The following is a 12,531-nucleotide window of genomic DNA, read 5'->3' as shown; positions in this document are numbered from 1 at the left end:
ATCTAGCCAGTGCAAAGATGGCAATGTTCTGCCCCAGGGATGGAAGGAGAGCTGAAGTGGAGGGTACAGATAAGAGACAGTGAGGCTAGACAATCCTCTGTGTGTTTGTCAGAAGGAAACTCGTGGACATCACCTTGTTAAGAAAATTACTCTTCCCTGTACCTATGCCCCAAAAAGCTGAACAGAAAACATCTGACTAAATTAATTTGCACTCCCTTTTTTAAGCAAAATACTCTAGGTATTAGTACCAGTTTTGGTTATTTTTATACTCACTCAAAATGAACTGGGAGATATTTCAGAGGTAAGGGTAACTCCTTTCTTTAATGTTAAGTATCATAGATCTTTACTTACTGCAGAACTGTATGTGGGTGGCAATGTCTTCTATTCTATATCACCACTTTCCCACAGAGCAATATGCATGCAGTTATAATCAGATATATTCCAGTTTCTTAGCTATCCTGTGTGACTAGAAACATCAAGAATACAGTGCAATGCAGGGAACTATATTCAATATCCTGTGATAAACTGTAATGGAAAAGAGTGTGTGTGTGTGTAATTGAATCAGTTTTTTTATACAGCAGAAATTAATACAACATTGTAAATTAACTATACTTTAATAAAATAAAAGAATGCAGTGTGATGATACAAGGAAGGGAAGAATGATGACAAAGAAAGACCAAGAAGATGAGAGGGGACTTTCACAGCTTATCGTTTAATGACACATAAGTACTGTCCCTTCCATTAAAAAAATAAACACTTCTTTTCTATTAAAAATTAAATGACATTCCAAATACTGTGTCATATGGCAAAGTGGAAAGTATCTGTATAGTACATTGACATGCCTCCCTCAATTCTGCTGTTTAACCCCCTTTCCTCTGATTCTGCAGGTTAATCTGAAAAGCTCAGGGAATCCAAGAAAACAGAGGGAAGCTTGTTCAGCTCTGGATGCACCATAATGTCTCAGCAGCACTTTTAAATTATATGTTTAGGCTGACAGGCAAATGTATTTCAGGACAGAATCCTTAGAAAGCAGGAGACAATTTCCTTCAGCTCCACGTCATCGTTTGATGTAGATTGCCTATTATATTCTCGAGGTATTATGAAAAATGGTTTGGGAGATATTTTCTTGACAGTGGGTAGACTAATGGAATCTGGTGACTGTATTTAAAATGTGCAGGGGTTTGTTATAACATGGTAATAGAAATATCAATTGCACTGACAGGTTAAAAAAACCTGTCAATGAATGATAATGAAGTTATTTAAATGTCGACTCACTCGCAAACATTTTCCAAACCCTAAATTATTCTCACTGCTGTAACCTCATGCATCCTAAGTTCTACAGGAACAGAGTCTGGGACGTAGCCAGTGCACCCTTGCCTCTGGAAGCTATTTTTATGCCACCAAATTCACCAGGGACAGTGGAGGTGTCTGCTCTTAATGATTTTAGGAAAGAAAACACAGAAGCCGCAGACACTTGATTTAGAGTTAAACACTGTTCCTCCTTCAGGATATCTCATTTGAGCTGATTTGAGTGATGCCTTGATATTTTTTGTCCCCGGACTTCTCTCTACAGCTTCAGTCTTCATTTTGTGACTTTGGCATTATGGCATGGTGTGTCTGGGAGAGAGTATATTCCGTCTCTGGGGCCTGGAAGTGGAGAAGGAAGTTGTCAAGTTATGTGGATACTTTCTAAAAGCCTTTTTCAAGAAGAAGCCTAGCTTATCCTCAATTCAAAGAGGGTGTCCATCAGGCTTAATGCATTCATTCACCCTCTGTCTGTAGAAGGCACCTGCTATGTACCAGAATTGTGCTGAGGACTGGGGACTTGGACATGAACAGAGATGTGTGCTTTCCTATGGTGCTTCCAGTGGCCAGGTTATAAATGCCAGGCAGAGGTTGCTCCATTAAACAATAGAGGAGCATAGAGCATGCTGACCACCCTAGTCCCACTTCAGCCTGCAGAGCTCATTGTATCTGCTCATAGCAAGGACTTCAGTGGTTCTTGCCTGAATAGCTGAGCTTCTTAATTTTGACTTCGTGGAAATCCAGTGGGCCACATGAAAAGAGCAAACATCTGTGAAGTCAGTCACTCAGCCAAAATAATCAGGTTCCACAAGTGCGTAGGGCGCTCTTCTGAGAGCTCGGAAGACAGCAGTCCACAAGACATCTTTCCTACCCTCATGGAGCTTGTATTCTGGTGGGAGAATTTTATTTTTATAATAAAAAATAAGTAAAAATCTTTCAGATGTGGGTAAATACTATGAATAAAAAATAAAAGAGGCTAAGGAGGAGCAGTGTCCTAGGAGAGGGGTCGCTGAAAGAAGTGAGGGGCCATCTGTCAGGGTATCTAGATAAAGAGCTCTGCAAGTACAAGAATAACAAGGCAGGAGTGGGCAGGAATCAGGGGCGAGGGGAAAAGGAGAGGTACTAGGAATGGAAATCTCAGGATTATACTGCAGTCCTATTAGATACAGAGTCAATATTATTTGTCTATAGCAAGTCTGGAGTTTGTATGGAGACAGGACACTGACTGGTGACCCAGCTTGTGAGCTCGTAAGTCCCCTTCTGTTTGACTTCAAGTCATTGCTCTTGCCATTCAGCTGTGACATCTTGGTAATCTTCACGAGCCATCATCACATCATTAAAAGGTTGACCCATTCACCTTGTCCGTATTTCTAGCCTCCCCAGGAGCCTAAGTGGGCCACATCAAGGCACACTTTCTTTGTGCAGCATTGTGAGAGTTTCTGGTTAGACTTCTCTTAATATGGCTTCTGGCAGGTCCTCTGGATTTTTACTAAGTATGAAGAGAATCCAGTCTTGGGCCTACCCCATGGGGAACTTCTAATAATTTCAGTTCATATTCCTTTTGTAGAATTAGGTTTTGTGCATACATTTCCTTTTTCCTCTTGTAGCTTTTGAGAGAGGAAATGCAGCATGTGGTTAAAGATACAGCCCTTAGTGAGTGCTCCACTTCCAAGTTCTGTGGCTTTAGTTTAAGTAGGTTGGTTATACATGTGGGCCTTCCTTATCGGTAACATGTGACTAATACCAGTGTCCCTCTCATGGGATTCTGAAGGAGCCGAAGAGCTTAGATCACATTGTAAGCACCCAATAAATGTACATTTATAATATCTGTTAGGATTCTTAAATGTAATAGTCTATTCAGCAGTAGAATCCTGACACAGTTGTTATAGAAGCAGAGTACAGAATCTTTTATCAAGTGCTTACCTTACCTCTCTGATCCAAGTTCCGCACAAAACTACTAACATTTATGCCTCAAAATATGATAGGCTAAATGTGGTTACATTTTAAAATTGTAATAGCTTCATGAGATAGTCTTATCTTCTAAGCAAACTAACTCTAACTCATTTTCAGTGATTGAGATTTTCCTTGAGGATTCACATGATGGGTTTTAGTGAATGTTGGCCAAAGAATACTAAAAATCATCAAGAAAAAGAATGAGTGGTAAAAGGAGTAACAAAAGCTATAATTTGTAGATGGTTTATTACATATCAGCCATTGTGCTCAGCACTTTTTATGGATTAATTTAGTTTACAGATGATTCTGTGCTTATTTATATCCAATTTGATGATACTATAAGATTATAGTAGAGGAAATCCAATCATACATTTTATTTCTGCCACTCCTTGTGGAAACTAGCTGTGCCCGGTGTTCATCCCTTGGAAACTCTGTCATCTCAAAGAGATCATAAGTTCTTGGAAAGCAGGGGCCATGCCTTGAATGTGGTTTCTCTACCCCTCAGAGAAGCTCTTCTCAGGTCTATGCATATAGTAAATACTTAAATAGAGACATGCTTTCAAATGTTCTAAAAGTCACTATTTAAGATGCATTTGTCAAAAAGGGTAAAGATTAAGGATCAAACACAAGAGCCTGCAGTCCTTGATTTAATCATTTGCTATTTATTTTCCTGATACTCTTATTTTTTAAGCTTTCTGTATCTTCTAGCACAGTATAGGTGTTGACAGAAGCTATGTTTTTAATCTGTAATAAGCCAACTTATAAACACAACTGGAAAAAATGTTTGCTTTGGAATGTTTTAAAAAATGGTACAATTGGAGGATTCAAGGCTGCTTATGTTGCATCTTAAATATGTCTGTGTATGGTACCTATTTTTAAGATTGCTTCCTTTTTGCCTTCACAGCAACAGTCACTTTATAGTTAGCATAACTGACATTTCTCTTGGCAAATTTGATTTGTTTTAAATATTTTTATTGTTCTCCTTTTCTTATGAAACCAAGAGCCATAATCTTTGTTTGGCTTTTTTTTTTTTTTTTTGGTCTTTCATATTGTTTCCCAAAGTATATTGTTCAGAAGACTAATCTCATTAGATATCTCTCACGAATGGATCCTGTAATCAAATATGTTTTGAATATGCTTCATGAAATATGCATGTAAGAGGTTTGCAGTGTATAATAGAATAATAAAATTTATGTATGTATATAAGAATAATAAAAATTCTAAGTTCTGAAGTTAAGAAACATTAAATTTTGCCTAATCAAGTGTTTCCTAACATTTTTTTGATCTCGGATGATACTCCTCTCCCCTGTATTTAGAGATGACACTTAAAATATTTAACAGCTAGTGCACTGGCTCCACAGCCAGCCTGCTGCTCAACTGTCTGTCTCTTCTCTGTTCTTTCCTAGCCCACATCCCTAGGAGACTGAATTTCCCACATTTGACTGTGCAGGCATGACTGGAAGCATCTGTTGGCTGTGAAGGGGAGTTTGGGTTTGCAGATGGACCCTAGGAATTGCCTTCCAGGGTGCAGTCCCTCCTCCAAGGTCACTGTCTCCTCCGCTGGGGCTCAGGCTGACTGTCATAGGAAGTGGCATTCAGAACAGGTGCTGGAGCAAGTGTCTTGGGTCACACAGTGACACTTTGCTATTTCAGCCCTCAATCTTTCGGTTGCTGGGACTGAAAGGCGATCTGGGCATTTTCCAAGGAGAGGCCCTGGTGATGAGGCTGGTAGAAGTAGCTACTCAGAGAATGTGGTGCAGTAAACTATTTGCCAACTGGTTCGCAATCGTCAAGCGTCTTCACTCCTGTATCACTGTACCAGTGTATCCCAGCTGGTTGGTTGTTTTACCCATGAAACTTGTCAACACTCTATATAATTCTGGTTCTGCGGGACAGCCACAGACAATTGCTTGTCTGTGACATTTGGGGTATATGGAAATGCATCAGTTTTTTTCTATTAGTTACTATAATACCACAATGTTTAAACATTTAATTTTGCTTGAATTGACAATTAACAAATTTTGATTCACTTTTTGAGCTTTGAAAAATCAAGGGGCAAAAATGGCACAAAAAGTCATGGCAGATACCTGAACTTTCTGGGCTACTGATGTTACAATAAGAGAAAAGTTCCTAGTTACATTGTAAGTTATCTGAAAAGGAAGTCGTTCACGTAAATCTGAATTAGTCACTCCATTATCATCTTTCACACTTGGATTTCAGTTAAGTGTGCGCGTGCGCACACACACACACACACACACACACACGAGTTTTCCCTTGTAGTTGTAGTTTGTGTTTTGAATGTAAAAATATTCTTTGAGTAGCTCAGAGATTGAGTTGATAGAAATTACGGGAAACTATTTTTCATGCTTTTATAAACTGATCCCTGCTTCTCCTTTCTTTTATCGCACTAGAAAAACATAAACTGTTCTCGCATCCCCAACACAGTTCTATTAATTTCTGCCTACACAAAATTTATAAATGTGGAAGTATTTGTACATTTAATCCTCTTCTCATCACCCCTCCATAGGTTTTGCATCTATGTTTTTTGTTCTTGAACTTGTATCATTAAGAATACAAATAGAAAAAGTTATCCAATAAAAGGAGCTAGAGAAAGACTATTGAAATTTTGGAGACAAGCGAGTTGCAGTAAGAAGAGAAAGTTGACTCAGTATAACCACGGTGAGAGTGGGAAAGACTGGTCAAACACCAGGATTAGACTGAGTAAGGAAAGAAGCCTCAGATATTTCTTAGAAAGTAACAGGAATTTTCATGTCCAGATAAGTCTGATGAGAAAAAAAATATATGGAAGGAGAATTTAAAGAAGTTTGTCGTGGTTAATAGATAAGCTCTTCTGCAAAGAGATTAGGAATATTCTTCAAATATTCTTGGTTATTAAGCAAGCATTTGTTCGATTGAGCTAAAGCCCAGACTGGTCCTGAGGAAATCTAGTTATATATTTGGATTATATGAGGTGACTTCTATTTTTGGATGCTCTGACTACAGCTGACCCCTGAGCAACACAAATTTGAACTCTATGTGTATCCACTTATACACATTTTTTTAGTAGTAAATACTGTAGATTCTACGATGTGTGTTTGGTTGAATCCTTGGATGCAGAACCACAGATGTGGAGAAACTGTGTATATAGAAGGCCAGTGATAAGTTGTATGCTGATTTTTGACTACAGGAATTGTTGGCACCCCTAACCCCCTTATTATTCAATTATCAACTCTACATTCCTTTTCTAAAACCCTACCCATTTTCCATTTTCAAGATCCAAAGTCCTTCTAAGAAACTTTTCATAATACCCCAATCTTCAGTGATTTGGAGTGTAATCTAAATTCTATAAAGTGTTGTCTATATTTGCTTACTTATAATTTATGTATATAATATGTATTATAGTCTAATATAATCTAAAATTTTTATCTATCTTATATAAATATTTTTTGGTAAAGAGCTCCCTGTATCTCCAGCTGTAGTAAATTCTTAATTCTTTAATTCCTAGCTAATATGTTTTATAGCTTTCTAGCTCTGGTGCCTGATCCTGAGTAGGCTCTTAATGTATGACATTGAGGTTGATAACAGACAACTCTTCTATTTCATCTTTATGGTGTATGGAAATATGAAACTTCTATCATATAAATAAGTTTAAATAATTGCATTTTTGTGATTTTTCTGACTAAACCAACTTTATTTTCCGAGTCTTGTTAATTTTCATCTCTTTTGTTACATATAACACATTACCACTTTATTTTTCTGCCTTTTAAAGCTATTGGATTCTTGAAAGTAGGGGCTGTATCCTGGAACATAGCACAGAGCCTGTTCGTTTTAGAGGCTCTACAAATGTGAATGGATGAACTGCATTTTCCTTGGGAATCTCCTATATGTGTAAAGAAACTGACAGATTTTATATTTGTTCCCTTTAAATTAAAAAAAAAAAAAAGCTGTGGTATAATGTAACACAGAGCTTAGAGTCAAAATACCTAGAGTCAAATTCTAACTGACTTTGAAAAGATCATTCATGTTCTCTCAACCACTTTCTTCAAATACACATAATATTTCCTACTGAACTTGGTTGCAACGATGATCTAATAAGATGTACAATTCTGAAATATATAATAGACTTATATAGAGAAGGTAATTAAGGCCTGTTTATTCAGTCTAAATTAATAAGTCATTGACCAATGTCAAGAAAAGATGAGAGAATCTCCAAAAATGACCAGAGTCAGTGCCAAGAAGTAATATCCTCCCAACTCCAGGTGGCTTAACACTGGAAAAGGCCACCGATTAGAACTGTGAAATCTCACTTACTATTAAGACATCTTCTTATTCTTAAATAATAAGAAAAGACTGAATGACCTTTGGAGGGACTAGCCCACCATATATCCTATGACTCATGAAAGAAAACACAATTTGTAGATAAATCAGGAGAACCTACTTTTCCACTGTGCCAAAGATAAAGCAGAAGTTTGGAAATGTCAGATCTAAGTAAAAGGTCTTTATTTCTTAGTCTGGTTTCAAGGGATACCCTCATTCTTAATCTTTGAAAATTAAACACATTCTCTACGCAATGCACGAATCTTAAGGAGCAGTGAGAGATGGAGTTTTAATTTTTACCAATTCAATTTAAATGCAAATGTTAACCACTCACATGATGCTACTGTGTACATAATTAAGCATCATTATATACTACATGAATCATTTAGAAACCTCTGGAGAGCCATTCTACTAGGTAAAACATGCATTACATTGACAAGCAGGCAAATGATGTATACTTCTGTCCTCATTAATGCTCCTTTTGAATTATAGGTCAACCGATTATGGGACAACCTATGAGAAGCTGAATGATAAAGTTGGGTTGAAAACGATTTTAAGCTATCTCTACGTGTGTCCTACCAACAAGCGTAAGGTAAGAAGTGTGTATTCAGCATGCTGTTTATTCATGATGTGACTTCTGTCTTGGCTGGCTCATCTCTCTAAACCACCTAAAAATCCATTACAGTTAAGCTTCAAGAGATATAAAGATGAGTTGATGGATGTTAAGGTGGTAAAATGTCTGACACATCATAATTTTCAGATCAGCAGCTGTGAATGTAGGAGAGAGAGAGGCAGGCATATCATTATCATTTCCAAAAGGCAGCTATAGGGAATGTCCTGTTGTCTGGATGCTCCAGACTCTTACAAGAGCTCTGACCAGTAAGTGGCAGGAATCAGAATAAAGCTTGACAAAACAAAAGAAAAGATAGCATTTTCATGGAACGTCCACCTCTATTCCCTTGACATGGAATAAATAGATTGACTAGAATTGAAGTGAATGCATTGTCCTAAGCAGGTTGGAAGTTTCCTTTCTAAAGTTTATTCAGATTGCATACAAATGTCAGGTTGGAGGCAATGCGGGAAGAAACCCTGAAGATCATCATCATATATGACATACTAATTTTACAGATGAGGAAACTAGAGTTCAAAGAAAGGAAATCACTTGCCTCCATCACAGAGTTATAGGCACAGTTGGGACAAGAATCCAGCTTTCTTGCTTGGCGATCATCCTGTTTCCACTGCATTATACTGCTGTCATGATGAGAGGTTATTTATTCTTCAGTGAAAGTGTTATTGCTCAATCATGTCCAGCTCTTAGCAACCTCATGGACTCTCCTCTGTCTAGGCTCCTCTGTCCTAGGAATTCTCCAGGCAAGGATACAGGAGTGGGTAGCCATTCCCTTCTCCAGGGGATCTTCCTGACCTAGAGTCTCCTGCTTTGCAGGCAGATTCTTTACCATCTGATGCACCAGGGAGCTGTCATGAAGATAGGGTTTATTTATTCTTCAGAGAGGGATGTTATTTTCTTAGGAAGAAAATAATATTTGCTTTTAAATGAGAAAAACCTATTTGTTTTAGGAGGAGAGTGGTGTTACATTCATTGTCTGGTTTAAAAAATTTGCACTATATGATTCTGACATATAATTTCTAAGTATTATATAAGTTATATGAACAGATAAGAATATCTATCAAGAAATTTACAAAGGTTGTTCATTTGTCCCAAGCCAAATTCTCTTATGTTGGTAGCCCTGATACCTATGTTCTCATTTCAGATCTGTCAATAGGTACTATCATTGACTTTGAGTAGGTAGGTACTACATTTTGTCATCTGGCCCGTGGAAGGTAGATTAGGACATCTCTAAATAGTCATCCTCAACTCTAGCTGTAGACGCAGAGCAGTGGGCATGGTAGGGTGTGCAAACCTCTGCCCTACCCCTGTTGCTCTAGCTTAGGGCTCAGGGAACTGTATCTTGTGCAATTCCTCAGGTGCTTCTGATATATATCTGGGTTTAAGAACCACCTAGATAGGGTGTAATGTTTCTTCTGGCTCTAAACATTTCAAGTTTTTCAGTTGGAGCAGCATAATTTCTCATTGTGCATAGACTCTGAAGTCAGATGGCTTGACTAAAAACCCAACTAAGCCAATTAACAAGTATATAACTAAGGCGATTTCCTTAATCTCTCCTAGCACAGTGTCATCAAATTGAAAATAAGGATAATTATAGTACCTACCTCAGGAGGAAAGTTTTAAGGACTACATTAACTAAGGCACTTCAAGTGTTTAGCACAGAATAGCTAAGGCCTTATCATGTTTTCTCTTCACTTTATTCTCCTTTGCTCATCTTTATTCTCCTCCTCCATCAAATAATTACTGGAAATAATAGTAGTGACCGTCCTCTCTAAATATCAGTGTTTAGTAGACTTTCTACAATGATAGAAATGTTCCTCTAAGCTGTCCAGTGCTATAGACACTAAGCACTTGGGGCTATTACTTAAATTATGGCTAGTGTGCCTGTGGAGCCAGATTTTACATTTAATTTCATTTTAGTTAGTTTGAATGTAAATAGGCACGTGTGGCTCTTGGCCACAGTATTGGGCAGCACAGTTAAATAATGTCAGCCTCACAAATTTCGAGATTTACCCTGAATGTTCCTATCTTGCCCTTCCTGGCTGATGACTGGTCCAGCATCAACAATCACATCTAAACCATTTTGATCTGTTGTATATGGTCCTAAATTGAGGAGCTGAACTTATATCCCTTATTTTTTATAATGAGATTTAGCTGTGTTTGTTGGCTTTGAATCAATTCTTGTAATCTCTATTGATTTTTCCTCTAGTTCACATTTTTAGTAAATTTTATTTAACAATCAACCAATTGTAGGCACCATAAGATATAGAAAGAAATAAGCCAGCTCTCCACCTTCAAAGATCCTATATTCTAGTAGTAAATGCAGTGTGAGTTTTTTTGTAACTAAGAAGTCTCTGACTCTGCTTCCACCTAGCAGGTGTCTTTGGGTGAGTCGTTTACATTTGTAAAGTGATATAGTCAAAATAAAGGAATTTACATCTAGAAGACACCTTAGAATTGTTCTGATCTAGGGATAGTCTCTGTTTTATTAATGCCATTAGAAGGAAATATGGTTTTTAAAAGTCACGTGTCACATATTGAATGTCAGCATAGGCTTTTCTGTAGCAGCAGAGTATGTGGTAGTGACTGAAAGCTACAAGATGGTTAGCAGGAACAGGACTTGAAGAATGAGATCTAAAGTCCAAACGTAGCTCCTAAAACTAGAAGGAAAGCTTAGAAGTAATACAGAAGGGAGTTATTTCTCCACTGATCTCCAGTAGCATATTGGGCACTTACTGACCTAGGGAGTTCCTCTTTCAGTATCCTATCATTTTGCCTTTTCATACTGTTCATGGGGTTCTCAAAGCAAGAATACTGAAGTGGTTTGCCATTCCCTTCTCCAGTGGACCACATTGTGTCAGACCTCTCCACCACGCCCGCCCGTCTTGGGTGGCCCCACACGGCATGGCTTAGTTTCATTGAGTTAGACAAGGCTGTTGTCCTAGTGTGATTAGATTGACTAGTTTTCTGTGACTGTGGTTTCAGTGTGTCTGCCCTCTGATGCCCTTTTGTAACACCTACCATCTTATTGGGTTTATCTTACCTTGGACGTGGGGTATCTCTTCACGGCTGCTCCAGCAAAGCGCAGCCACTGCTCCTTACCTTGGACAAGGGGTATCTTCTCACCGCTGACCTTGAACGTGGAGTAGCTCCTCTCGGCCCTCCTGCGCCTGTGCAGCCACCGCTCCTTGGATGTGGGGTTGCACCTCTTGGCCGCCACCCCATGATAGAAGCAAGGTCTGATGCTGTAAAGAGCAATAATGCAATGGGACCTGGAATATTAGGTCCAGGAATCAAGGAAAATTGGAAGTGGTCAAACAGGAGATGGCAAGAGTAAATGTCGACATTCTAGGAATCAGCGAACTCAAATGGACTGGAATGGGTGAATTTAACTCAGATGACCATTATATCTACTACTATGGGCAGGAATCCCTCAGAAGAAATGGAGTAGCCAACATGGTCAACAGAAGAGTCTGAAATGCAGTACTTGGATGCAATCTCAAAAACGACAGAATGATCTCTGTTCCTTTCCAAGGCAAACCATTCAGTATCACAGTAATCCAAGTCTATGCCCCAACCAGTAATGCTGAAGAAGCTGAAGTTGAATGGTTCTATGAAGACCTACAAGGCTTTTTAGAACTAACACTCAAAAAAGATGTCCTGTTCATTGTAGGGGACTGGAATGGAAAAGTAGGAAGTCAAGAAACACCTGGAGTAACAGGCAAATTTGGCCTTGGAATACAGAATGAAGCAGGGCAAAGGCTAATAGAATTTTGCAAAGAGAACGCACTGGTCATAGCAAACACCCTCACCAACAACACAAGAGAAGACTCTACACATGGACATCACCAGATGGTCAACACCGAAATCAGATTGATTATATTCTTTGCAGCCAAAAATGGAAAAGCTCTATACAGTCAGCAAAAACAAGACCGGGAGCTGACTGTGGCTCAGATCATGAGCTCCTTATTGCCAAATTAAGACTTAAATTGAAGAAAATAGGGAAAACAACAAGACCATTCAAGTATGACCTAAATCAAATCCCTTATGATTATACAGTGGAAGTGAGAAATAGATTTAAGGGACTAGATCTGATAGAGTGCCTGATGAACTATGGACTGAGGTTCATGACACTGTACAGGAGACAGGGATCAAGACCATCCCCATGGAAAAGATATGCAAACAAGCAAAATGGCTGTTTGGGGAGGCCTTACAAATAGCTGTGAAAAGAAGAGAAGCGAAAAGCAAGGAGAAAAGGAAAGCTATAAGCATCTGAATGCAGAGTTCCAAAGAATAACAAGAAGAGATAAGAAAGCCTTCCTCAGCGA

General features: G+C 38.4%; 1 protein-coding gene across 6 annotated transcripts in view; it reads left to right on the top strand.

Annotated features, from left to right (window-relative positions):
* Positions 1–12,531, top strand: part of SORCS1 (sortilin related VPS10 domain containing receptor 1) — a 576,007-nt gene that overhangs the window by 309,166 nt on the left and 254,310 nt on the right. For all 6 annotated transcript variants that reach the window (XR_015155388.1, XM_086377870.1, XM_086377867.1 and 3 more), the window contains exon 3: positions 8,068–8,167. Coding sequence is in view for 5 of the 6 variants with exons in the window: in XM_086377870.1 (XP_086233996.1) it covers positions 8,068–8,167 (100 nt within the window). In the remaining variant the exon portion in view is untranslated. The remainder of the gene's footprint in view (positions 1–8,067; positions 8,168–12,531) is intronic.

This window comes from Bos grunniens, chromosome 26 (genome assembly GCF_055505025.1).
Source record: "Bos grunniens cultivar Pamir isolate PY7600 chromosome 26, Bosgru_T2T1.0, whole genome shotgun sequence".
Lineage (NCBI taxonomy): Eukaryota > Metazoa > Chordata > Mammalia > Artiodactyla > Bovidae > Bos > Bos grunniens.
The sequence above is the reverse complement of the archived record's forward strand: the minus strand, read 5'-3'. Positions and strand labels throughout refer to the sequence as shown.